Source organism: Danio rerio, chromosome 25, assembly GCF_052040795.2.
Source record: "Danio rerio strain M-AB ecotype USA chromosome 25, GRCz13ab, whole genome shotgun sequence".
NCBI lineage: Eukaryota > Metazoa > Chordata > Actinopteri > Cypriniformes > Danionidae > Danio > Danio rerio.
In genome coordinates, this window is record NC_141045.1 from 37,769,042 (window position 1) to 37,792,852 (window position 23,811).

The following is a 23,811-nucleotide window of genomic DNA, read 5'->3' on the forward strand; positions in this document are numbered from 1 at the left end:
CATGGATATGGTATTTTCCAAGTAATATTATTAGTTGTATAAGAAAACATGTTTTGGAGTCAATTCCATCTTGTACAAAAGCAAGTATGACATCATATAACCCAATTTGTATTAGTGTACCAAATGTCCTTGAAATAAAGTTAGAAACATCAATCCAAAATAACCTTGAGTATACACATTGAAAAAAAAGATGAGTAACAGATTCTTTAATAATTCCACAAAAATCGCAAAAGTTTTCTCTATCAACTCCAAATCGTTCAAATAATTCTTTTACAGGATAAATTCGGTGTAAAATTTTAAATGATACCTGTCTTACTTTATTACTTATAAAGAACTTATTTGTAAGTAACCATACTTTTTTCCACTCAATACTTCCAAATTTTGATGACCAGAAGACTGTTGAAGATGGTATTTGATTCTTTTTTAATACATTTCTAATATATTTATTACTACATTTATCTTTAAGAATGTTAATATCACCAATATATAATACATCATCACTTGTCTTTGGCTGTTGGTCCACATTGTATATTGAATTACGTAACAGTGATACAACTTTATTTGGTATTGCATCAAAAATAACAGCATAGTCTTTTGGTTTTACAGGAACTTTAAATTTTTTAAGGAATTCCGAGTATGAATAAAGCAATCCATGTTCGTCAAGTAATTGACTGACTGTACATATTCCATTGTCATACCATGATTGAATAAATATAGATTTCCTTTTGTACAAGATATCTTTATTATTCCACAGAAAATACCGATGAGGTGTAAAATTATGTTTATAGACCAACTGCCAAGCCAACAATGCCTGCTTATGAAAACTTGCCAATTTAATAGGGATTTTATCAATAGAGAAATTACATTTTAAAAGAAAATTTATGCCACCCAAAGAGTTAAATATAAAATTTGGAAAGATATGCCACAAAGTTTCTTTATTTTTAATGTATTCAATTATCCATTTTATCTTAAATACCTCATTGAGATCTGTAAAATTTAACACTTCAAGGCCTCCAAAGTCTTTGCTGTTATTTAAAATATCTTTTTTTAAATAGTGAGCCTTTTTACGCCAAATAAAATCATAAAGAATTTTATCCAATTCCTTAACAACATTTTTCGAAGTTTCCATTGACAATAATATATATACAGACCTTGAAATTCCTTCTGCTTTAGACAGCAACACACGACCATATAAGGACAGATCTCTCATTAACCACATATTATATCTGTTTTTGATCTTTTCAATGGTGGGCTTAAAATTTAATTCATTTCTTTGTTTCAAATCCTTGCTTATTATTACACCGAGGTATGTAACAGTGTCTTTTATTGGAATACCACTAACTTCTTTTAAGGGACAGTCTTTAAGAGCAAATAAAATAGATTTACTCTTATTCAAGAACTTGAGTTCTTGGTGACGGCCTTTGTGTATGATTAGATACCGCATTTGTTTGGATTTTATAGTCCCGCCCATCGCCCCTCCAACAATAGATAGCATTTTTTCCCCGCTCAAATACTTTTGTCTCCATCATCAGAACAAGATTAAAAAAACAAACGCAACACCACACGCTTCAAAGGGTCAACATGGATATTTAATGCCAGTTTCCTTTTAATAATTTAGGACATTAATGATTTTTGTCTTAAACACGCATGAGGTAGTTAAACGTGCCCAGTCCATGTATGTAGGCCGTTTGTGTGTGTGTGTGTGTGTGTGCGTGCGTGCGTGCGTGCGTGCGTGCGTGCGTGCGTGATTTATAACTTATTGTTACATTTAAGTCCCTTTTTCTAGGGGTACGGGGACAAAGGTAACAAAAAAACCCAAGATAAACCCAAAATAAATCACCACTTGTCTCTCTACACAGCTTACTTTTCACAAAGTTACACGTCACTCTTATTCACACTATAATCTCACAAGATTCACAAACTCACAGTTCTAAATATCCAGCAAAATCTCTATCACACTATAATTGCTGGGTTAGGGAAAACAGGGACTCTCCCCGTGCTTTGCCGCTCTGCCTCTTTATAAAGCCTGGAAGCTCAATCAACAGCAACCGATCCGATTTGCTCTGATTGAAAACAGGTGCGGCTGGTTTGGAACGCTGCTCAATGAGAGAGAGAGAGAGGCAGAGAGACTGAGAGAGAGAGAGAGCGATTAATAAAACAAAAGGGGGGAGCAATAAGCTGCCACTCACACCAACAACTTATCACCTAAATACATCATAGGATGTAACACATCACCAACAACTTATTACCTAAATACATCATAGGATGTAACACATCTAAATTACAGAACTAAATATTTTTAATAAGATAATAAATAATCAAACTGTATCACAGATCCAAAGTCCAGAATCAATAAATAAATATTTATATATTATTTATTATGTGTGTTTGTGGGTGTTATAATATTAAAAAATACAGAAAACGCTCTGGGAAGGTTTTCTGTAAGTAATAAAAATAACCATGGAAAATAACCTGCATGGAACGTTCTGGGAAGGTTATATTTTGGTAACTAAAAATAACAATACAGAGTGTTCCCAGGACGTTCTTGGTTTCCAAAAAAAAAAAAGCCAAACGGAAGCCATATGGGAACGTTAGGGATGGTTATATGTTTGAAAGTAACTTACTGAGTATTTAAATTGGACAGACTTGATGGACTGTTTTTATTCTAATCTTTCCTATTACAACTAATGATGTATATTAATGAGATGTTTAAATGTAATTCACTAAAATGTACTTTAAACGATTAAGAAAACAGATATAAACGCTCAAGTACAATTGACCAGATTTCGAATTATTGCAGCCAGATGTCATATTCCAATATGCAACATACATTGTAAATTATGTTACTACTAAGATGAACTCCTCAGCAAGTGACTTTGTTTGTCATGTCAACGAATGACTATAATTTTATGGATTTTAAATAAAATATCCGTTAATGTAAATTAATTGCTTCTGTTATTCTGCTCTGTAGTGAATTTCCAACATCCATTTGTCTGTGACAGTTCTACATTTCTTTTCATTCTACATCTGAAATCATTCTGTTACCTTTTTTAAGATAATGCAGAAACCATAATAATTAACCTTGAGCTGTATGCAAAAACAGGATTTTTTTGTATTATGGCGGAAAAGTCTAACTATGAAGCAATGGAGGATATCACTGGGAGTTTAATATTCAAATTTAGAAGCCTGCGATTGGCGGGAGGTTTATCAAGCCGCCCAATTCTGACCAAAGAGATCTTCATACGTTGAACAAAAGCACCCAATAGAAAGACAATACAGTCCTCCGGCTTGACACGAGCTTTCTATAAAAACCCAGAACAGCGCGTAAACTTTATTCAGTTATTCTCTGAAGTATTCAAAATGCCTGAACCAGCGAAGCCAGCGCCCAAGAAGGGCTCCAAGAAAGCGGTAACCAAGACCGCTGGTAAAGGAGGAAAGAAGCGCAAGAGGACCAGGAAGGAGAGCTATGCTATCTATGTTTACAAGGTATTGAAGCAGGTTCATCCTGATACCGGAATTTCCTCAAAGGCGATGGGCATCATGAACTCGTTCGTCAACGACATCTTCGAGCGCATCGCCGGTGAGGCGTCTCGTCTCGCTCACTACAACAAGCGCTCCACCATCTCATCTAGGGAGATCCAGACCGCCGTGCGTCTGTTGCTGCCCGGAGAGCTGGCCAAACACGCCGTGTCCGAGGGCACAAAGGCCGTCACAAAGTACACCAGCTCCAAGTAAAACGCTGAATCATTTTCAGCCACCCCAAAGGCTCTTTTAAGAGCCACCCATACTATCTGTTAAAGAGCATTCTGCGTCTTGATATATATCAACAGTGTTAATGACGTTTGTGTAAAAGGTGAAGTAGCATGTTTAAAGCAGGATTGTTTTGTGACTTCTACAGTGCAACAATCACAGCAGGATAAAAATGATTAAAAGCAGACTTGACTTATGCAAATGTAGTATCATTACACAATATTTTAATCATTTTGTACAAATTGTAATGTGAACCAAGTATGTTAATTAAGTTAATAAATCAGATTTATAATTAAATTTGAGGCTTATGATTGTGTTTGGGTCTCAACCTCCTACAATCCCCTTTCATGATCTACTTTACATCAGGCATGATTATTTACCATAATTTGACAAAAATATGAACTTAAGTTAGATTTGACCTTTAAACGTTAATTCAGGTGTTCAACCATGACTAAATATTCAAATAAAAGTTGAGAATTTTCCTTTATTTAAAATGCTGGTTCGTATCAAATAATAGTTGAGCTATAATGATAGCTCTTAACTGTTTAACTCTTGATTATTTGAAGTTTTTATTCAGCCTCTGGTTTTATGTTGTGGTGCATGTATTCTGTATATTAATATTCTATTTAATATTCCAGTATAAATATCAGGATTGCATTTACTAGTTTTACTTAATTTGAACCAGCTCATTGTAAATTCTTGATGTACTAAATATTTTGAGGATGTTTTGCCAAGGATTCTGTCAACATGATTCCAAGTTTGAACAAAGAGAGGGGAGTGGCTTAGAATTTGGAGGGAAGTGTAGTGATTGGTTTAAAGTCACAGATTTTGGCCAATAGACAGAGAGCACGCTCCTTTAAATATGAGCTGTTCCCCTAGTGTTTGTATTATTGTTTCTAGTGTCGAGTACTTGACTACTGCAACATGAGTGGAAGAGGCAAAACCGGTGGTAAGGCCAGAGCAAAGGCTAAGTCGCGGTCATCCAGGGCTGGACTCCAGTTCCCCGTCGGCCGTGTTCACAGACTGCTCCGCAAGGGTAACTATGCTCAGCGCGTCGGTGCCGGTGCTCCAGTGTACTTGGCCGCCGTGCTCGAGTATCTGACCGCTGAGATCCTGGAGTTGGCTGGAAACGCCGCTCGGGACAACAAGAAGACCCGTATCATCCCCCGTCACCTGCAGCTGGCGGTGCGCAACGACGAGGAGCTGAACAAGCTTCTGGGCGGAGTGACCATCGCTCAGGGTGGTGTGCTGCCCAACATCCAGGCCGTGCTGCTGCCCAAGAAGACCGAAAAGGCCGCCAAGGGAAAATAAACCTTTGCAATTCGATTAATTACAACAAAAAGGCTCTTTTAAGAGCCACCCACTTAATCTTTAAGAGAGCGAAATGATTTTAGTCAAAGCAACAGTGCCAACAAATCACTTCCTAGTAGTACACGATGTTAAAGACGAGGTCTTTAAAGTTTTATACAACTACATCTAACAATTAGTAAAGCAGAATAAAGCTGTAACTCCAAGTAAACTTCCCTGACAAGTTTGCCCAAATACAATTTCAATTTTATTGTTTGCCAAATGTTAATGTTTTTTTAACCGTTGCAATAAATATATCAACGTCACTTTTGTGATTTTTTTTTTATTGCTAGATCCATAAAGAGAATCACTCTTGTTTATTTTTAATCTTACATTAAGAAAACGTGCATGTTTTTCTGCCTTTATACTTTTCTTTCTTTTCACAACAATAAACAGAATGTCAATCAAAATCTGGAGCGGGATTTTTTTTTTTTTTAGAAAACAAATCATCTAGAGCTGCTACAGAGCAGCCAATTAAATTACTCTAATGACGCCCCGCCCAGTAAACGTAACGCTTCAGCACTGGTTAAATAGCTGCATTTTTCAGTTACACCATATTCGACAAAATGGCAAGAACCAAGCAGACCGCCCGTAAATCCACTGGAGGCAAAGCCCCAAGGAAGCAGCTGGCTACTAAAGCTGCCCGTAAGAGCGCTCCGGCCACCGGCGGCGTCAAAAAGCCTCACCGCTACAGGCCCGGCACCGTGGCTCTACGTGAGATCCGCCGCTACCAGAAGTCTACTGAGCTGCTGATCCGCAAACTCCCCTTCCAGCGTCTGGTCAGAGAAATCGCTCAGGACTTCAAGACAGATCTGCGCTTTCAGAGCTCTGCTGTCATGGCCTTGCAGGAGGCCAGCGAGGCTTATCTGGTTGGTCTGTTCGAGGACACCAACCTGTGCGCCATCCACGCCAAGAGGGTCACCATCATGCCCAAGGACATCCAGCTGGCCCGCCGCATCCGCGGAGAGCGCGCTTAACTTAACCGTTAACCTGATTTAAACCCAAAGGCTCTTTTAAGAGCCACTTCAGTACATCAGAAAAGTGAAATTTCCATCTGTTTAGGTTTTAATCTACTAGCCAGGCTTCTTTCTTGTTTTTACAGTCTTTTTTAGTCTCAAGATATTACTTCAATTTTTTTTGTAGCTGTTGTACCAACTTTGAATTTCACAGCAAATTACATTGAACAGGTCTAAGTAAGCAGGATATTATACGTTATTTCATTTTTTTTACTTTAGTAGAGAAAATCCCATGCTGTCAACACCAACCATTATATTTAGTTTGACTGTTCCTGTAGAAGTTATCGATGCTCCAAAAATGCTCACTGCTATAATACATCGATGTAAAATATCGACATTTATTCCTTAAGTCAAAAGTCTCTCTAAATAAGCAGCAAAATACTTAACCAACAGACATTTGTCTTAGCCAATCTTACTGCATGCATTACTTTTTCACATTTGATGATCTGAGCTGGCGATGCAGTGGTGCAATAGGTGCTCTGTTAAAATAGTTGGGGTAATAATACCCCAACATATAACTCAATTATAGGTTATTATAGCACCTTCCCAACTATTTTAACCCATATGTGACCCAGTTAATTTTATGAAATGTTATTTTTTTCCATTCTGAATCAGGATCATAAACAGTAAAGTAGAATAATTTACTTTAAGTGAAACTTAACTTAACACGTTTAACACAAAAAAGCTCTTGAAAATGGGTGGCTCTTAAGAGTAAATATATGGTAAATATAATTCACATTACAATTTGTACAAAATGATTAAAATATTGCATAATGAAATACTACATTTGCATAAGTTAAGTCTGCTTTTAATTATTTTTTTATCCTGCTGTGATTGTTGCACTGTAGAATAGTCACAAAACAATCCTGCTTTAATTAAACATAGCTACTTCACCTTTCAGATAAACGTCATTAACAAGGTTACTTGAAAAAATATATATCAAGACGCAGAATGCTCTTTAACAGATAGTATGGGTGGCTCTTAAAAGAGCCTTTGGGGTAGCTGAATGAAATTCAACGCTTTACTTGGAGCTGGTGTACTTGGTGACGGCCTTTGTGCCCTCGGACACGGCGTGTTTGGCCAGCTCTCCAGGCAGCAACAGACGCACGGCGGTCTGGATCTCCCTAGATGAGATAGTGGAGCGCTTGTTGTAGTGAGCCAGACGAGACGCCTCACCGGCGATGCGCTCGAAGATGTCGTTGACGAACGAGTTCATGATGCCCATCGCCTTGGAGGAGATTCCAGTGTCGGGGTGGACCTGCTTCAGCACTTTGTAGACGTAGATGGCGTAGCTCTCCTTCCTGGTCCTCTTGCGTTTCTTTCCTCCTTTGCCGGCGGTCTTGGTCACGGCTTTCTTGGAGCCCTTCTTGGGCGCGGCCTTGGCTGGCTCAGGCATGGTTAAGATATCAGAGTTTGAAACCGAATAAAGATTATGCGATGTACTGGGCATTTATAGAAAGCTTGTGTCAACCTGGAGGATCTCATTGGTCAGGATTGGGCGCCAAGATAAACTTCCACCAATCGCAGACTAGTAAGTTTGAATAATTTCCGCCCAACCCCCAGTAATTTTCCATACTGCTTCTTTGTCTGACTTTCCCGCCGTAATTCAAAAAGCTTTATTTCTTATACAGCTCTTGGTAAATGATTATGATATTTGTACCATCTTACAATCGGTAATTAAATTATATAAAACGATTTAGAATGTAGAATGACCAGAAATTTAGAACTATCTCAAACAAAAGTGTTTACCAACGTTACCAATTCATTAACATAAAGAGCAGAATAGGTATGATACAGCAACTGATCCATAAAAATATTATTCGTCAGCATTTGGGATATTAAAGTTGTTTGCCAAGGTGTTAATTAAAACCTAACTTGTACTGTATTTTGGTTTGTGACATTTTGGTTTGTGGCTGTAAGAAGTTGTAATCTGGTGAATCTGCATATATATATATATATTTATAAATAATTACATATTACATTAAGGAGGTAATTTCTTCTTAATTGGAGTACTTTAATACCCGCTTAGCAAATATATTATACTATTTTTCAGGTTTAACATAACTGCAGTTATCAGTACAAAAAAATAGTTAAAAACTAACGTATTTAGAGCCTAAAAGACAAGTTAAGTTTCATCAAAACCAATGCATAAACTCGAAAAGTTTAAAACTGGCTCTTTGTGAAAGTGTGGGTGGCTCTTAAAAGAGCCGTTGGGTTTTTGAATGATTAACAAATGTTTAACCGCCGAAGCCGTACAGAGTGCGTCCCTGTCTCTTCAGAGCGTAGACAACATCCATTGCGGTCACGGTCTTTCTCTTGGCGTGCTCGGTGTAAGTAACGGCATCACGGATCACGTTTTCCAGAAACACCTTCAACACACCGCGAGTCTCCTCGTAGATCAGACCGGAGATACGCTTCACACCACCACGGCGAGCAAGACGACGGATGGCAGGCTTAGTGATTCCCTGGATGTTATCACGGAGAACTTTGCGGTGACGCTTAGCGCCTCCTTTCCCGAGTCCTTTACCGCCTTTGCCCCTTCCAGACATGATTCTATCAGTGACCGAATTAACAAGTTGGCAACCAGATTGACGAATGTTATTTTACAATCGCTCACAGGACCTAGTTGAAACACTAGAAGGCGGATCTATGCGAGTTTAAATCACGTCAAGCGCTACTATTATCTGACCCCGCCCCTAAATCCAACCGTCTCTTGAAGAGAGACAGAATCTGTTCGTACAGAAGCACCAGTTTACATTGACCATTTCATAAATATCAGCATCAATGCAGGTGAATAATTTGCTAATGTTTTAAAAAAAACCTTCTGTCCCCATATTTCAAACAGGGAAACATTGCACATTTCATTGCATAGTTTTATAGTTAGAAATGTAGATTCTAATATTTTAAACATTTTATATTTGTTTTAATTTTCAATAGCTATAACTTCCATTTCTGTTTTTTTTTTTTTGTCTTATATTCCACAATTTAGATTCCTAATTATACTGTTTTATTTTTACGGTCACAGAATAAACATTTCACTGCATATGGAGTGAATGACTTTATGTGACAATTATTATTATTTTTATTTCTTTAATAGGTGGTTAATTACACTGAGAACTCCTGATAAAATAAGTAATTTAGCCGAAGAAAACTGCGTGAAGAACAATAAAATAAAATTCAATATTTGCATAGTGTACCTGTTTCAAATGTGAACCCTTTCATACGCTCTTTATACAAATATAGTTGAGCTTTTCAGCTGATTGGCTTCAGAATTATTTGTCGTGTCTTCCATAAGTGATATAAAACTAGTTTCAAAGGGGTTAAAAGTTTAACTGATTTGTATGAAATATATTTACCTTATTTCGTTTTTAATCATTCTGTATGGATGTTTACCTCAACATTAAAATAGATTAGTTGTTACTTTTTCCTTATGAAGGAGTTGAATAGATTATTTGTTTGGTAAACATTTTACTCTATCTGGCATAAATCTTATACAGAGCTGATATGTATTTACGTGTGATGTTGATATATGAACCAAACATTATAGAGGCTCAGTATAATCAGATATAATATAATAATGCTATAACAGCTCTTCATTGAAGATTTATTGATTCACAGACATTTGATGTGACTTGAACTGTGGTCACTAGATGTGAAACTGTTACTGTTAAAGAATAATTATTTACAGTTCTTCATAACAGAGACACTTTTTCTGTTCAATATCCAACATAGTTTGTTCTTTTTGCGTAAAAAAGGCAGAATTTTACCTTTCCTGACCACAAACATTTCAGTCAGGTAATCACTAAAGATATTGTTAAATTGTACGCAGACAAATGTGGAGTTTCTAGTCAGGTTAAAACGCCATGTGTGATTTAGTTAATGCCCTATCTTAATTTGTAATTGCTGTTTTTTTTTTGTTTTTGTTTGTTTTTTTTTTAGATGTGGAGCAGCCTGTGAACCTTGTGCAAGGTTTGAAACTGGCTTTTTAGTATAATAACCATTGTCTTTGGTAAATGATAAATTGATCCAACTGTATTGTATGAGAAACCTAATAAATAATAATAATAAAATTGCGGTTTAACCAATTTTACGGTTGTTCATTTTTCTAAACTATATTTTGGAATTGTTCATTTCTAGCTCTTCTTTAGATACAATTGATCATACCACTTGTAAAAATTTCAACCCTCCTACTTTCAAATTGGACTTTTATGATACATTTGTGTGGCTCTTAAAAGAGCCTTTGGATTAAAATAAAACGGACAGAAGTTAAGCGCGCTCTCCGCGGATGCGGCGGGCCAGCTGGATGTCTTTGGGCATGATGGTGACTCTCTTGGCGTGGATGGCGCACAGGTTAGTGTCCTCAAAAAGACCTACCAGATAAGCCTCGCTGGCCTCCTGCAGGGCCATGACAGCGGAGCTCTGGAAACGCAGATCGGTCTTGAAGTCCTGAGCGATTTCACGAACCAGGCGCTGGAAGGGCAGTTTGCGGATCAGCAGCTCAGTGGACTTCTGGTAGCGGCGGATCTCACGCAGAGCCACGGTGCCGGGCCTGTAGCGATGAGGCTTCTTGACGCCACCGGTGGCGGGAGCGCTCTTGCGGGCAGCTTTAGTAGCAAGTTGTTTCCTCGGGGCTTTACCCCCAGTGGATTTACGGGCGGTCTGCTTGGTTCTTGCCATTTTATCAGAGTTCTCTCGCTTACTTTGCAAAAGTAAAAATTAAGATAACGCTCAGCTGCTATTTATGTTCTGCATTACTCTCTCTCCGTGGGCGGAGCGTTAGTAAAGTCATTTGATTGGATAAGGCGAGAGTACTTTCTAGCTAGATATGACCAATGACTGCAAGTTCCTGGATTTTGAATCAGAAACTGCGCAGCCCGCGTTTTTATCTCTTGGATTTCACAACGAGCTCGTTCAAAAAGCTGGCTGAGCTATAAGAAATCAGTTCATATAAGTATAGGTTTTTACTGAAATGTAATATCTGGTTGCTTAAAACTATAACTTGTGTTAGACATCTGTGAACTAATATGGTGTTAATATGCTGAATGTTGACCTTCGAGTAAATAGGAAATGTTTGTCTCTTCCCTGTAGTGATTGGTAATATAACTGTAAATGTGAATCATATATTCTTATATAGGTAACCTTCAAATAGTCATTTCAATAACTAGTGAAACTAATTTAGAAGTTAAAATAAGCATCTGGAACATTTTCAGTATAAACATCATTATTTTAACCCTTGTATGCAGTTGGGGATGTTGGCCACGACTTTGTTTCAGCAAACTGAAGGATTTTTGATGTCAACTTAAATATTTTGGGGATAAGTTTGGAAAAAAAAAAAAAAAACACTACATTTTTGGCAACTTGCCTATGCTTTCATTTTGTAAGTGACTGGTTTTGCCTCATTGACTTCAATCACAATTTTGATTAAAAAGCCATGATATTAAATAACATTCACTCTTTTGAAGAGAAAGTGGGTGGCTCTGAAAAGAGCCTTTGTTTCGAGTCAAATTGCAGCAGTTTATTTGCCTTTGGCGGCCTTCTCCGTCTTTTTGGGCAGCAGCACAGCCTGGATGTTGGGCAGCACACCACCCTGAGCGATGGTCACTCCGCCCAGAAGCTTGTTCAGCTCCTCGTCATTGCGCACCGCCAGCTGCAGGTGACGGGGGATGATACGGGTCTTTTTGTTGTCCCTAGCAGCGTTTCCAGCCAACTCCAGAATCTCAGCTGTCAGATACTCGAGCACAGCGGCCAAGTACACTGGGGCACCGGCACCAACGCGCTCGGCGTAGTTGCCCTTGCGGAGCAACCTGTGGACACGACCAACTGGGAACTGAAGACCAGCTCTCGATGAGCGAGTCTTAGCCTTTGCTCTGGCCTTGCCTCCGGTTTTGCCTCGTCCGCTCATGTTGATCACTGCTTCCTTCTTATCTTTAGCAAAGAGAAGAATGAATGACTTTCGACTGAGACAGACAGCATTTAATAGAGCGTGCTTGCCTTCTATTGGTCAGAGCCTGTGAAGCTTTTAAACCAATCACTGGACCTCCCTCCAAATTCCAAACCCCTCCCCTCTCTCTGCAAGTGTTTACCTTTGAGCCTGTCTTTTCAAATAATATTAGTTATGATAAGTTTAACCAAAGATCAAATATGTAGTCAACACTGTCTTTTCACGCACCAGTCAGAGTTGATTGGGCATTTTAACTTTTTTTAATAGTGTTTTTTTTTGTTATTTATCTGATGTAAACGTCCAAAATTCCCATGTACTTTAACCAACTGTATGTAGATTTTAGTTACATTAGCTATATCCATTCAAGCAGCTCGTACACAATATTTATGTTTCCCCATTTTTCCAAACAAGAATGTTTCGATTATTTTGCCTAATTGTATAAATTTTATTCTATAAAATAGTTTATTTGCCTCTTGATTATTAGTAAAGTTTTAAAAAAGACAAAGACCCAAAATACCCACAGAAAAACTTGTTTAGTCGTAAAACATTTTCGAAATCTTATAACACTATACTATACTCCATATCATAAATATATTTCGGGTATTATTTTGAATTCTAAGAAAAGGTCACTCATGACAATACCAAGATAAACTGAAGGTGAGTGTTATGGAAATGCTGCTCTTTTGTTTTAAGTGGGTGGCTCTTAAAAGAGCCTTTTTGTTCAATTGGGAAAGAGAAATATCTACTTCTTCTTGGGAGTGGCCTTCTTAGGCTTGGCCGCCTTTGGCTTCACCGTTTTGGGCTTTGCAACTTTCGCCTTTTTGGGGCTCTTAGTTGCTTTCTTGGCAGCCGCTGGTTTCTTCACCTTCTTGGGGCTTTTTGTTGCTTTCTTGGCAGCTGCAGGCTTCTTGGCTTTCTTAGGGCTCTTTGTCGCCTTCTTCGCGGCGGCCGGTTTCTTCACCTTCTTCGGCGACTTCTTAGCGGCCGGTTTCTTGGCCTTTGCTGCAGTTTTCTTGGCCGCTGGCTTCTTCTTGGGCTCGGCTTGCTTCTTGTTCAGCTTGAAGGAACCAGAGGCGCCTGTGCCTTTAGTCTGAACCAGAGTGCCGTTGAGCACTAAAGCCTTGACGGCGATTTTAACGCGGGAATTGTTCTTCTCCACATCGTAGCCGCCGGCAGAGAGAGCTTTCTTTAGGGCTGCGAGGGAGACTCCTTGTCGCTCCTTAGAAGCGGTCACAGTTTTGACGATGAGATCGCGGACATTTGGGCCCGTTTTCTTGGGTTTGGACGCCGCTTTCTTCTTAGGAGCTTTAGCAGGCGGGGCAGCTGGAGCAGTTTCAGCCATGTTTCTCTGAGAAAATGCAGTCAATCGTTAACGACAGTCTGAGATCAATGGAGTGGCGCTGCTGAGCGGCTGTGAACTTAACTACCACATGAGAACCGTGTAGACTCAACACTTTGATGCACAGCGTTTTGGCGCCTCAACTTTGACTATCAAGTTTAGCTGTACATTTAGCTTATTAAAAATTTGATTGTATTGCTTTTGTTGTGATGACTTATTTATGAACGGCATAGTTTATAACTAGACATTGCTCCTCCATTGAATAATTTGCTTGTACTTGTGTATACCTCTTGTTCTTAAAGCTTATTAGTTGCTTATTCTTGTCTAAATTCATACAACAGCTTTCTACAGATTTGTTTTTAAATGTTATTAATAGGTGAAACTCCAACTTTATGTAAGCTAAAATTTACGCATTTTTTGTGATTTTGCTTTGATTTGTGAAAATGTTTGCATAAAAATGTGGCAAATGGTGAAGCAGCATCTCCAACTACAAATTAAACAGGCCATCTAAAAATTAGATAAAAACGTATCCACAGGTTTATTTGTAATAGCATATCAAATATAATTAGTACAAGACGTTGTCGATACAAGTTGTTAACGTTTTGAACACATTGACCCGCTATTTTGATATGAGAGTACATATCAGTTTTTAAAACTAAACATTATTAATTTTCCCCCTTTTGAAACTTGTATTTGTAATAAATTACTACAATGATTTTTGTCAACTAGACTTGTGGAGAAATTATTGGGGCCAAAAGAAAATATTTTCAACGATATTACTACGTAATTTAGCTGATATCCAAGTAGGTTTTGCATTGAAAACCTTCTAGAGTACACTAATGTATAAACACAAAATGAGCCTTTTATGAAAGTGTGGGTGGCTCTTAAAAGAGCCGTTGGGTTTTCTAAACAGAGCACAGGCGTTTAACCTCCAAAGCCGTACAGAGTACGTCCCTGTCTCTTCAGCGCGTACACAACATCCATGGCGGTCACGGTCTTTCTCTTGGCGTGCTCGGTGTATGTAACAGCATCACGGATAACATTCTCCAGAAACACCTTCAACACTCCACGAGTCTCCTCGTAGATCAGGCCAGAGATACGCTTCACACCGCCACGGCGAGCGAGACGACGGATGGCGGGTTTGGTGATTCCCTGGATGTTGTCACGTAGAACTTTACGGTGACGCTTAGCGCCTCCTTTCCCTAGTCCTTTACCGCCTTTGCCTCTTCCAGACATGTCTTAATTTGAGGATGATTGAACAAGTAAAAGACGAGGTTTGCGCGTGACATATTACAATCGCTTACAGGACCTAGTTGAAACACTAAAGGCGGAGCTATTTGACCCCGCCCCGCCCCTACATCCAATATTACTGTAACATGACCACAGTAAATTTATTAAGACTAAGTTCATTCTAATTCAAAAGAAATTCTGATTATAAATAAAACACAATTAACGACAAAAAGATTTCCTTTCCAGATTCTTTGAAATTCAGACTACTAGAATAACATATTGAATGTTTAAGTCCTATATTTATAACCTGCTTAATCTACCTGAAGTCTTTAAATTGAACTTTGAAATTAATTATCAAGCAAAAAAAAAAAGGGTTGGGGAAAAAAAGTTAGGCAATTGAAAAATAATTCTGATCTCACCGGTGGGTTAAAATGCTGCCTTTTAACTCCTTATTATACAATAAGCGCCGATGTGACAACTAATACAGTAGCAGTTTCATTAAAATATTCGGCGTGCATCATTTAGATGTAGTAATATTCACGTTAGAAATCATAGCATAGCAGATCATCGTGTATACATTATATAGAGCTCAGCAAAAACGCAGTCCTCAGAAATCTCTTTAATTTAGATATTCTAGTCCGAGTATCTGAAGACAGAAGTTACCTCACAAAAATAAGTCTAAATTTGTTAAGGAAAAAAAGTCAGATAAAAAAAGTGTTCTATTTTTTGTAGCTTTGTATTTATTCTAATATGTGGCTTGTATTTATAATCCAGCAGCAATATGTGGTTCAATTTATAAACAACTACTCTTTCAAAGAAAAAGTGGGTGGCTCTGAAAAGAGCCTTTGGGTTTACAAGTAAAAATCAAACTGCAGTTGTTTATTTGCCTTTGGCGGCCTTCTCAGTCTTCTTGGGCAGCAGCACGGCCTGGATGTTGGGCAGCACACCACCCTGAGCGATGGTCACTCCGCCCAGAAGCTTGTTCAGCTCCTCGTCGTTGCGCACCGCCAGCTGCAGGTGACGGGGGATGATACGGGTCTTCTTGTTGTCCCGAGCGGCGTTTCCAGCCAACTCCAGGATCTCAGCGGTCAGATATTCGAGCACAGCAGCCAAGTACACTGGAGCACCGGCACCAACGCGCTGAGCATAATTACCCTTGCGGAGGAGCCTGTGAACACGGCCAACGGGAAACTGAAGCCCTGCTCTAGAGGAGCGAGACTTAGCCTTAGCTCTAGCCTTTCCACCGGTTTTGCCTCTTCCGCTCATCTTGTTGATGTAGCTTTCTCAGCTGATAAGGAATGCGCCTAACAGCTCATATTTAAAGGAGCGTGGACGCCGTCTATTGGCCAGAGTCTGTGTAACTTTTAAACCAATCACTGCACTTGCCTCCAAATTTCAAGCCACAGTAGTCACTTACCTCGTTCTCTTTGTTCCATTGTCATTGAAAGAATCCTTGGCAAAGCATACTGAAATTGTTTACGATATCAGGAATTTACAATAAATTAATCCAAATTCAGGAAAACTAATGATTTAACTTATGAGATATATTAAAAGTCTTTTCACATGAAACAGAAAATACACATTTTTTTATGTAAAGAAAATATGCACCTCTGAATATTTTCACAATTCGCCACAAAACCAGATTCAGAATATCTGCGTTTTCTAATAAAATCATGTGTTCAACAGTAACGAAAGGAGGCATCAATTTTACCTTGGATAGAACCAGCATTTTGCGTAATGGAAATTTTTCAAGATTTATTGGATCGTTTTGTTATGGCTGAACACGAGTGAAGGCTTAAAGTAAAATGTAAATGGAGTAATTCTTTCAATATGCAGAATACATAGGCACATATTTTGATATATTATCACGCCAAATGAAAAAAAAAAAACGAAAACGTTGAAATTTGAGATTCAAGACATTAATCGAATTACCTACACAAGCTTAAATATACATTTAACGTTCAACAAGCCAGCTGTGCACTTTCAGTACTTTTTAAATCTCCATTCATTTCAGTTAGTTAGTTGTATGCATGTCCGGTGAAGATCAATCATGCACTAGTATATACTAATGACTACAAACACTAATCTTATTATAAATACCAGTCAACTTAAACAAAAAGCTCTTTAAATGACAGTATGGGTGGCTCTTAAAAGAGCCTTTGGGGTAGCTGAATGAAATTCAACGCTTTACTTGGAGCTGGTGTACTTGGTGACGGCCTTTGTACCCTCAGACACGGCGTGTTTAGCCAGCTCTCCGGGCAGCAGCAGGCGCACAGCGGTCTGGATCTCTCTGGAAGTGATGGTGGAGCGCTTGTTGTAGTGAGCGAGACAAGACGCCTCACCGGCGATGCGCTCGAAGATGTCGTTGACGAACGAGTTCATGATGCCCATCGCCTTTGAGGAGATTCCGGTGTCGGGATGGACCTGCTTCAACACCTTGTAGACGTAGATAGCATAGCTCTCCTTCCTGGTCCTCTTGCGCTTCTTTCCTCCCTTACCGGCGGTCTTTGTGACTGCTTTCTTGGAGCCCTTCTTGGGCGCTGTCTTTGCTGGCTCAGGCATAGTGATGATTTCAGAATGTGAAACCCAATGGTGCTCTATCGCTGTGCTGGGTATTTATTGACAGCTCTTGCCAAGCCGGAGGACTGTATTGTCCATCTATTGGGCGCTTTAGCTCGATGAATGAAAATCTCATTGGTCAGAAGAAGGCGGATAAATAAATTTTCCGCCAATCGCAGGCTCGCAAGTTGGAATAATTTACTCCCATCCCCCTGTTGACCTTGTTACCAGCTTTTTTGTCTGACTTTCCCGCCATAATGTCAAATGTTTAAAAGTATTCTTCACTAAAATGTGATTCCACCATTTTAGCTTCAGTTACTTTAGCATTTTCTTTTGCATTTTAACATCTACCCAAAGCAAAAGCTTGCTTTTATCATAGGAATCTAGGTCAATTGTTATGGTTGCTAAACCATCCCTATAATTAATATGACAGTGTGTAGGTATCTCAGACAAAGGTGTTTTAAATTCACTAAAATACAGAGCAGCACACCTAACATGATTTGTAGAAATCTTTTACATTGCAGGCTTATTGATATTGATTAGAAGCCCATATAAAATCATGACCAAATTAAGTTAATACTAGCAGTCAAGACATTAAAAGGAAAAAGAGCAATAGAGAGAAAATAGCGTGGACAATCATTTAACAATATTTTGTTTTTCCATTAAGATTATGTGGGAAAAAGATTGTTAACCATTGATAATTAAATGTTATGTTATTAAAATGTTCAATGCAAACTGCAAACATTAAACATTGGTCTATTTAAACATTATTTAAAGCCTAATTTATCCTTGTACATGCAAAAGAAAATGTGGGGTTAGGGGGTTGCTTTTAATTTACCTCTCCAATCTATAGATAACCAAAAATAAAATGGAACATTTTTATTTGCTAAGTTCTTTTTAATTGTAACTAAAATTATGTATGCATAATTATGTAACACTCACATACATACACATATACACACACACACATATATATATATATATATATATATATATATATATATATATATATATATATATTGTAATGGAAATTAATTTTTAGATAAACATGTGTAGTGGAAACTTACAGCAGAAACAGCGGAGCACCTGATGCACCTACAGAATGGGCCTTATTAGGATTTGACCTTGCAAGCAATACAAACTAGATAGAACAGTGAACACTTTGCTTCAGTGTCTCATTCTGTAGAAACTGTTGCTGCTGCATGACTGTGACCTTCTTTGCAAAGAATAAAACTTTGAAAAGACATTCAGAGTAAGACTTTGTTTCTTGACCACAGAGAGCGTCTCTATACAGAAAATGGCCACTACAATATATATATATACATATATAGACACGAGTGTAGATGCATCTCTAACAAATCATTGTAATTGGAGGATTTCATAGGTTGCTATTGGTGTTAAAAACTTCTTTTTGTGAAAACGTGGGTGGCTCTTATAAGAGCCGTTGTTTTTTTAGTCTTGTAAGGCGTTTAACCTCCAAAGCCGTACAGAGTGCGACCCTGTCTCTTCAGCGCGTACACAACATCCATGGCGGTCACGGTCTTTCTCTTGGCGTGCTCGGTGTATGTAACAGCATCACGGATAACATTCTCCAAAAACACCTTCAACACTCCGCGAGTTTCCTCGTAGATCAGGCCGGAGATACGCTTCACACCGCCTCGGCGAGCAAGACGACGAATAGCGGGTTTGGTGATTCCCTGGATGTTATCACGCAGAACTTTTCGGTGACGCTTAGCGCCTCCTTTTCCGAGTCCTTTACCTCCTTTGCCTCGACCAGACATGATTAACTTAGAGCTTGATTCAACAAGTGCCTGCCTAGACATGCGAGTGACATTTTACAATCGCTTACAGGACCTAGTTGAAACACTAAAAGGCGGAGCTAGGCAGTGTCACGTGATTGTCCACAGGATCTTGGGGGAGAAATGCATTACATTTTATTGAAGAATGCAGAATGTTTGTGCAGCAGCAATTTATTGATTGAATGAACATATTTTTTAAAAAAATTGTTTCTGTTTTAAAATGTGGAGGTTATTACTCTTATTATGCAGCAATACTTTTTATTTTATTTGTTACAGCGAGGACCACAATAGAAACAAGCCCAGGGCTTTACTGTCTTTTTATCCTGGACAGTTTTATTTCAAAAGGTTTTGGATACTTGTATTTTTGCAGTTTGATTATAATCTGTAAAATAAAAATACAATTATATTCACCATTTCAAACGGCGCACTAATAAAGCAGAATTGCAATCACGTTTCAGTATTTACAGCAAGAATAATTGGAATTTGTATTTTACTTTAAAGTGGAAGAAGTTCATACAGTGACTGTGCTCGATTGAATCAGTAGTAATAAAAAGTACTCTGGTGTTTTTTAATTATACTGTAGTAGAGTTTATTATACTGTATATGATATAGTATTTAAAACACTTGTTTGACGAATGTTAATTATCTGTGGTAAGCTGACAAGTACTTTTAACTGACATAAACTGTGGTGTATATATTACCTTAGTTGTTGTAGGGATTTTTACAGTTTGAACCCAAAATGTACCAGTCTGCCAGAGTAAGAGATTAAATTAAAAAGAAAGTTTACTGAAGATTTGCAGTTACATCAGCAGAAGCTAGCTTCAACACTTGCAAAGTTTGTAGGCGGCTCAGCTCACAATCAGAAAACATCAACAATTACATTCAAACTTACCATCATTACTGCATCATACATATCGGTGTTTTAACCTGATTGGTCAACGCACAGATATACAGAAAAATTCCATGTGTATGTGTACAATATCTCAAGCATACAAATATCAGACAGACACTTCAGAGCTGTCCATCAGCATTCTCCAGCCTCCGGAGAAGTTTGGTCAGTGGAAAACCGGTCGTGCCCAACTAAGCCTGGTTTCTCTAAAAGTTTTTTCTTTCACCTTCGTCAATTGGTGAAGTTTGTTCCTTGCCACTGTCTTGCTTGGTTTGGGACCTGTGGAGCTGCGCATTAATGGATTTACTCTTCAGTGTTTGGACTTTCAGCAGTGAAAATTAAACCACACTAAACTAAACTGAACTTCAACTCTGAAAACTGGACTGACACATTTTACATTTACTAGAACTTTTACGTTGAGCTGCTTTGACACAATCTACATTATAAAAGCGCTCTGTACATAAACTGAATATGATACATCCATCAGAATCCATTAATAACAACTATAAAATTACCATTATTGTAATTTAGTACTTAACTGTAAGTCAATAACCCTTTTATTTACTATAAATTACTGTATTTTTAAGGTGAGTGTTGATTTGCTCAGATAAATATTCAGATTTGGTTGAGTTTAACCAGTAGAAAATCAATATCCTTGGAGGCATTGTTTATGACTTTGTAGAACAGAAGATGCCCACGTGGAGGATAAAGACACAAAGGCTTTTATTAAGCAATGCATAGGAATTGTGGTCAAATATAAAGTAGTGTGATAAAGGTGGATAAAATGCAAATGTTTATAATAGTTTTTATATCCAAAATTTAAAACAGAAGCATTACACAATTTAAGAAATCTGTAAATTCAGTTTCATTTAGTTTTTTTTTTTGTCAGGAAGTGTATTCAAAAAGAAACTGGGTTATTAAAAAGGAATAAACTTTTGTGTGTTGTACTTGTTTGGAGTGTATGTGGATATGTAGACAAATGATTTGTGCAAAATGTGTTAGAAAATTCACTGCATACGTCTAATGTATATAATCAATCTGCATTTAATCTGTGAAATATCCTAACATTTAAATAGATCACTTGTTGTCCTTGTCAACAGTTTAGAGAATTTGCTTTGTATTTAATGAATATCAAGATTTTTTTGTTGTTTTAAGATTGTTAACACGTTAAGGCATTTGATATTAACTTAAGTGTGAATCTATTAATTAGCTTTACTTTTTTAATTCCCCTACACCATTTTAATCTAACTACATATTTAGCACTGTTTATCTTCAAGTTCAGAATGACTTAACAGATTTAAAACTTAATTTGAACCAACCACTTTTCATGAAAGGAGCACATCTGATACACAAGTTGGGCCCTTATGATTGCTTTTACACCAGTCATCCTCAAGTAATTACACTACTGCTAGTATAATGTTGTACTTGTAAAAACACGGTTTGTATAGATCAGGGATGTCAAACTGAATTCCTGGAGGGTCTCAGCCCTGTACAGTTTAGTTCCAACCCTGCTCCAACACACTTACCTGTGGGTTTTAAACAAGCCTGACGCACTCTATTAGTTTCGTCAGGTGTGTTAATTAGGGTTGGAACTAAACTTTACAGGGCTGCAGCCCCCCAGGAATTCAGTTCGACATCCTATAGATGGCGTTAATTTATTTTTCTAATAAGTTAAGTACTTTGTAAATATTTTGGTTTACAAACTAATTAAATAGTCCAATTTATTGTGGTTTCACATTCAAATGTGTACTTGTGCAAAATTGAGTTAACTGTATGTGGTTAACTATATACAAAAATATTGAAACCACAATGGATAAGCACAACCATAATACAAATGAAAATCCCACTTCAGTTAGACAGACTGAGGTGGCTCTTAAAAGAGCCTTTGGGTTTTTTTCGGTTTAAACGGTTATGAACTTAAGCGCGCTCTCCGCGGATGCGGCGGGCCAGCTGAATGTCCTTGGGCATGATGGTGACCCTCTTGGCGTGGATGGCGCACAGGTTGGTGTCCTCAAACAGACCTACCAGATAAGCCTCGCTTGCTTCCTGCAGGGCCATGACAGCGGAGCTCTGGAAGCGCAGATCTGTCTTGAAATCTTGAGCGATTTCTCGGACCAGACGCTGGAAGGGCAGTTTGCGGATCAGCAGCTCAGTAGACTTCTGGTAGCGGCGGATCTCACGCAGAGCCACGGTGCCGGGCCTGTAGCGGTGAGGCTTCTTGACGCCGCCAGTGGCGGGAGCGCTCTTACGGGCAGCTTTGGTGGCGAGCTGCTTCCTCGGGGCTTTGCCTCCAGTGGATTTACGGGCTGTCTGCTTGGTTCTTGCCATTTCTTCGGAATCCTTTTGCTTCTTACTGAATAATTTTCAGCTCTCTGGCAGCTGCCATTTATACTCTACTCGGCAACGTTTCCCTGTGGGCGGAGCGTCAGCAAAGTTATTTGATTGGCTACGGCGAGAGCACTTCTTAGCGAGATATGACCAATAACCGCACGTTCCCAGATTTTGAATCAAAATCAGCCACAGCCCGCGTTTTTCATTCTCGTATTCCACAATGAGTCTTACTTTTTGGTTTCAGCAAATTGAATGATTTCTGGTGACAACTTTTGACATTTTAGGAAAATGCTTTGGAAATGTTCAAACAATACTCTGGGCAAATAGACTATCCTTTTATTATGCTATAGTGACTTTTTTGCCACATTGCCTTCCATTATAACATTTTTTGTTTGCAAAGCAACCACATAATCATGCAGTCTTGTTGGGAAGGCAATGGCTGTAATTTTACTGTTTATTAACAATTTCAGCGCAAAAAAAACGTTAATATGGAGTTATTAGTAGTGTGTGAGGACCAGACCTTTGCGAAGAAAGTTACCTTGTACGAGAAAATAAAAAAGCACTTCTACTTTTAGAACATGGTAAACATGCACACAACAGGGAAACCGCCAAAAATCAATAATGCAGGATTATATTGTGATGGATTTGCAATAAAAACATCTTTCCAAAATGAAGTCATTGGGGTAAATACAGCAACTGACTCAATTCCTATATTGCAACATATATTTTCGTTTAGGAACACGTGTTTATTCTGTAAACAGACTTGGGTTTCTCACTAAAAAGCTGGAACGTTTGTCAGAATATAATGCATAATGGATTTAGACGACTGAATGCTCTTTTAAAGGCGACAGTGGGTGGCTCTTAAAAGAGCCTTTGTGGTTAGTAGTCATCAATTTCCAGCGATTTATTTGCCTTTTGTGGCCTTCTCGGTCTTTTTAGGCAGCAGCACGGCCTGGATGTTGGGCAGCACACCACCCTGAGCGATAGTCACTCCGCCCAGAAGCTTGTTCAGCTCCTCGTCGTTGCGCACCGCCAGCTGCAGGTGACGGGGGATGATACGGGTCTTCTTGTTGTCCCGAGCGGCGTTTCCAGCCAACTCCAGGATCTCAGCGGTCAGATACTCGAGCACGGCGGCCAAGTAAACCGGAGCACCAGCACCGACCCGCTGAGCATAATTACCCTTGCGGAGCAGTCTGTGAACACGGCCAACGGGAAACTGGAGTCCAGCCCTGGATGACCGAGTCTTAGCCTTTGCTCTGGTCTTACCGCCGGTTTTGCCTCTTCCGCTCATGTTGTAGATGCACTGAAATTTACCTCTTCAAGACAGAAATACATCGACCGAACCAGGCAGTCAGTATTTAAGAGAGCGTTCTCGTCTTCTATTGGTCAAAGTCTGTGAAGCTTTCAAACCAATCACTGCACTTCCCTCCAACTCACAACGCTCTCTGCCATTGTCTTCCTTTGAGCCTGTTATAAAAAAAAATGTATTTTCAAATAGTATTAAAAAGTTAAACCAAAGATCATTATTATATCGTTTAATAAAACACACCCACCAGTCAGTTTAGTTTTTTTAGACATTTAGAATATTTTTTAAAAAGTGTTTTTTTATT

The 23,811-nt window shown here is 38.6% G+C and overlaps 12 protein-coding genes and 1 pseudogene across 13 annotated transcripts; 3 read left to right on the plus strand and 10 right to left on the minus strand.

Annotated features, from left to right (window-relative positions):
• The first annotated feature begins 3,333 nt into the window (after nt 1–3,333).
• Nucleotides 3,334–5,259, plus strand: si:dkey-261m9.6. Its single transcript, XM_087312584.1, has one exon. The coding sequence runs from the start codon at nt 3,361–3,363 to the stop codon at nt 3,733–3,735; it is 375 nt and encodes a 124-aa protein (XP_087168710.1). The 5' UTR covers nt 3,334–3,360; the 3' UTR covers nt 3,736–5,259.
• On the plus strand, nt 3,334–5,259 carry LOC147837905 (histone H2A-like). Its single transcript, XM_087312579.1, has one exon. The coding sequence runs from the start codon at nt 4,675–4,677 to the stop codon at nt 5,059–5,061; it is 387 nt and encodes a 128-aa protein (XP_087168705.1). The 5' UTR covers nt 3,334–4,674; the 3' UTR covers nt 5,062–5,259.
• A 392-nt stretch (nt 5,260–5,651) lies between these two features.
• Nucleotides 5,652–6,148, plus strand: si:dkey-261m9.8. The gene has a single exon (XM_087312574.1). The coding sequence runs from the start codon at nt 5,664–5,666 to the stop codon at nt 6,072–6,074; it is 411 nt and encodes a 136-aa protein (XP_087168700.1). The 5' UTR covers nt 5,652–5,663; the 3' UTR covers nt 6,075–6,148.
• Nucleotides 6,149–6,919: 771 nt separating this feature from the next.
• Nucleotides 6,920–7,538, minus strand: zgc:173585. Its single transcript, NM_001102632.1, is given in 1 exon segment — nt 6,920–7,538. A coding segment is annotated over 1 exon segment (375 nt). The 5' UTR covers nt 7,510–7,538; the 3' UTR covers nt 6,920–7,134.
• An 812-nt stretch (nt 7,539–8,350) lies between these two features.
• si:dkey-261m9.9 lies at nt 8,351–8,662 on the minus strand. Its single transcript, NM_001423303.1, has one exon. The coding sequence runs from the start codon at nt 8,660–8,662 to the stop codon at nt 8,351–8,353; it is 312 nt and encodes a 103-aa protein (NP_001410232.1).
• Nucleotides 8,663–9,192: 530 nt separating this feature from the next.
• LOC137489378 (histone H3) lies at nt 9,193–10,824 on the minus strand. Its single transcript, XM_087312573.1, has 2 exons — nt 9,800–10,824; nt 9,193–9,693 (listed from the first exon to the last, which is right to left on the minus strand). The coding sequence occupies exon 1, from the start codon at nt 10,788–10,790 to the stop codon at nt 10,380–10,382; it is 411 nt and encodes a 136-aa protein (XP_087168699.1). The 5' UTR covers nt 10,791–10,824; the 3' UTR covers nt 9,193–9,693; nt 9,800–10,379.
• Nucleotides 9,193–12,061, minus strand: si:dkey-261m9.11. Its single transcript, XM_087312578.1, has one exon. It carries the CDS (start codon nt 12,013–12,015, stop codon nt 11,629–11,631), a length of 387 nt encoding a protein of 128 aa, XP_087168704.1. The 5' UTR covers nt 12,016–12,061; the 3' UTR covers nt 9,193–11,628.
• On the minus strand, nt 9,193–17,214 carry LOC147830945 (histone H1 pseudogene; annotated as a pseudogene). The gene is made up of 2 exons (XR_015526748.1): nt 9,800–17,214; nt 9,193–9,693 (listed from the first exon to the last, which is right to left on the minus strand). The product of XR_015526748.1 is annotated as a histone H1 pseudogene (transcript).
• Nucleotides 14,318–14,629, minus strand: si:dkey-261m9.13. The gene has a single exon (NM_001423306.1). The coding sequence runs from the start codon at nt 14,627–14,629 to the stop codon at nt 14,318–14,320; it is 312 nt and encodes a 103-aa protein (NP_001410235.1).
• Nucleotides 16,764–17,214, minus strand: si:dkey-261m9.19. Its single transcript, XM_087312583.1, has one exon. The coding sequence runs from the start codon at nt 17,183–17,185 to the stop codon at nt 16,811–16,813; it is 375 nt and encodes a 124-aa protein (XP_087168709.1). The 5' UTR covers nt 17,186–17,214; the 3' UTR covers nt 16,764–16,810.
• A 1,414-nt stretch (nt 17,215–18,628) lies between these two features.
• Nucleotides 18,629–18,974, minus strand: si:dkey-261m9.17. The gene has a single exon (NM_001386650.1). It carries the CDS (start codon nt 18,961–18,963, stop codon nt 18,652–18,654), a length of 312 nt encoding a protein of 103 aa, NP_001373579.1. The 5' UTR covers nt 18,964–18,974; the 3' UTR covers nt 18,629–18,651.
• A 2,429-nt stretch (nt 18,975–21,403) lies between these two features.
• On the minus strand, nt 21,404–22,229 carry zgc:113984. The gene is given in 1 exon segment (NM_001025176.4): nt 21,404–22,229. A coding segment is annotated over 1 exon segment (411 nt). The 5' UTR covers nt 22,199–22,229; the 3' UTR covers nt 21,404–21,787.
• Nucleotides 22,230–22,631: 402 nt separating this feature from the next.
• hist1h2a5 (histone cluster 1 H2A family member 5) lies at nt 22,632–23,534 on the minus strand. Its single transcript, XM_087312580.1, has one exon. It carries the CDS (start codon nt 23,490–23,492, stop codon nt 23,106–23,108), a length of 387 nt encoding a protein of 128 aa, XP_087168706.1. The 5' UTR covers nt 23,493–23,534; the 3' UTR covers nt 22,632–23,105.
• Between the last annotated feature and the right edge of the window lie 277 nt (nt 23,535–23,811).

Excerpts from the sequence above, each read along its gene's own strand:
- hist1h2a5 (XM_087312580.1), bottom strand. The coding sequence starts at position 23,492 with ATGAGCGGAAGAGGCAAAACCGGCGGTAAGACCAGAGCAAAGGCTAAG.
- LOC137489378 (XM_087312573.1), bottom strand. The coding sequence starts at position 10,790 with ATGGCAAGAACCAAGCAGACCGCCCGTAAATCCACTGGGGGTAAAGCC.
- LOC147837905 (XM_087312579.1), top strand. The coding sequence starts at position 4,675 with ATGAGTGGAAGAGGCAAAACCGGTGGTAAGGCCAGAGCAAAGGCTAAG.
- si:dkey-261m9.6 (XM_087312584.1), top strand. The coding sequence starts at position 3,361 with ATGCCTGAACCAGCGAAGCCAGCGCCCAAGAAGGGCTCCAAGAAAGCG.
- si:dkey-261m9.9 (NM_001423303.1), bottom strand. The coding sequence starts at position 8,662 with ATGTCTGGAAGGGGCAAAGGCGGTAAAGGACTCGGGAAAGGAGGCGCT.
- si:dkey-261m9.13 (NM_001423306.1), bottom strand. The coding sequence starts at position 14,629 with ATGTCTGGAAGAGGCAAAGGCGGTAAAGGACTAGGGAAAGGAGGCGCT.
- si:dkey-261m9.19 (XM_087312583.1), bottom strand. The coding sequence starts at position 17,185 with ATGCCTGAGCCAGCAAAGACAGCGCCCAAGAAGGGCTCCAAGAAAGCA.
- si:dkey-261m9.11 (XM_087312578.1), bottom strand. The coding sequence starts at position 12,015 with ATGAGCGGACGAGGCAAAACCGGAGGCAAGGCCAGAGCAAAGGCTAAG.
- si:dkey-261m9.17 (NM_001386650.1), bottom strand. The coding sequence starts at position 18,963 with ATGTCTGGTCGAGGCAAAGGAGGTAAAGGACTCGGAAAAGGAGGCGCT.
- si:dkey-261m9.8 (XM_087312574.1), top strand. The coding sequence starts at position 5,664 with ATGGCAAGAACCAAGCAGACCGCCCGTAAATCCACTGGAGGCAAAGCC.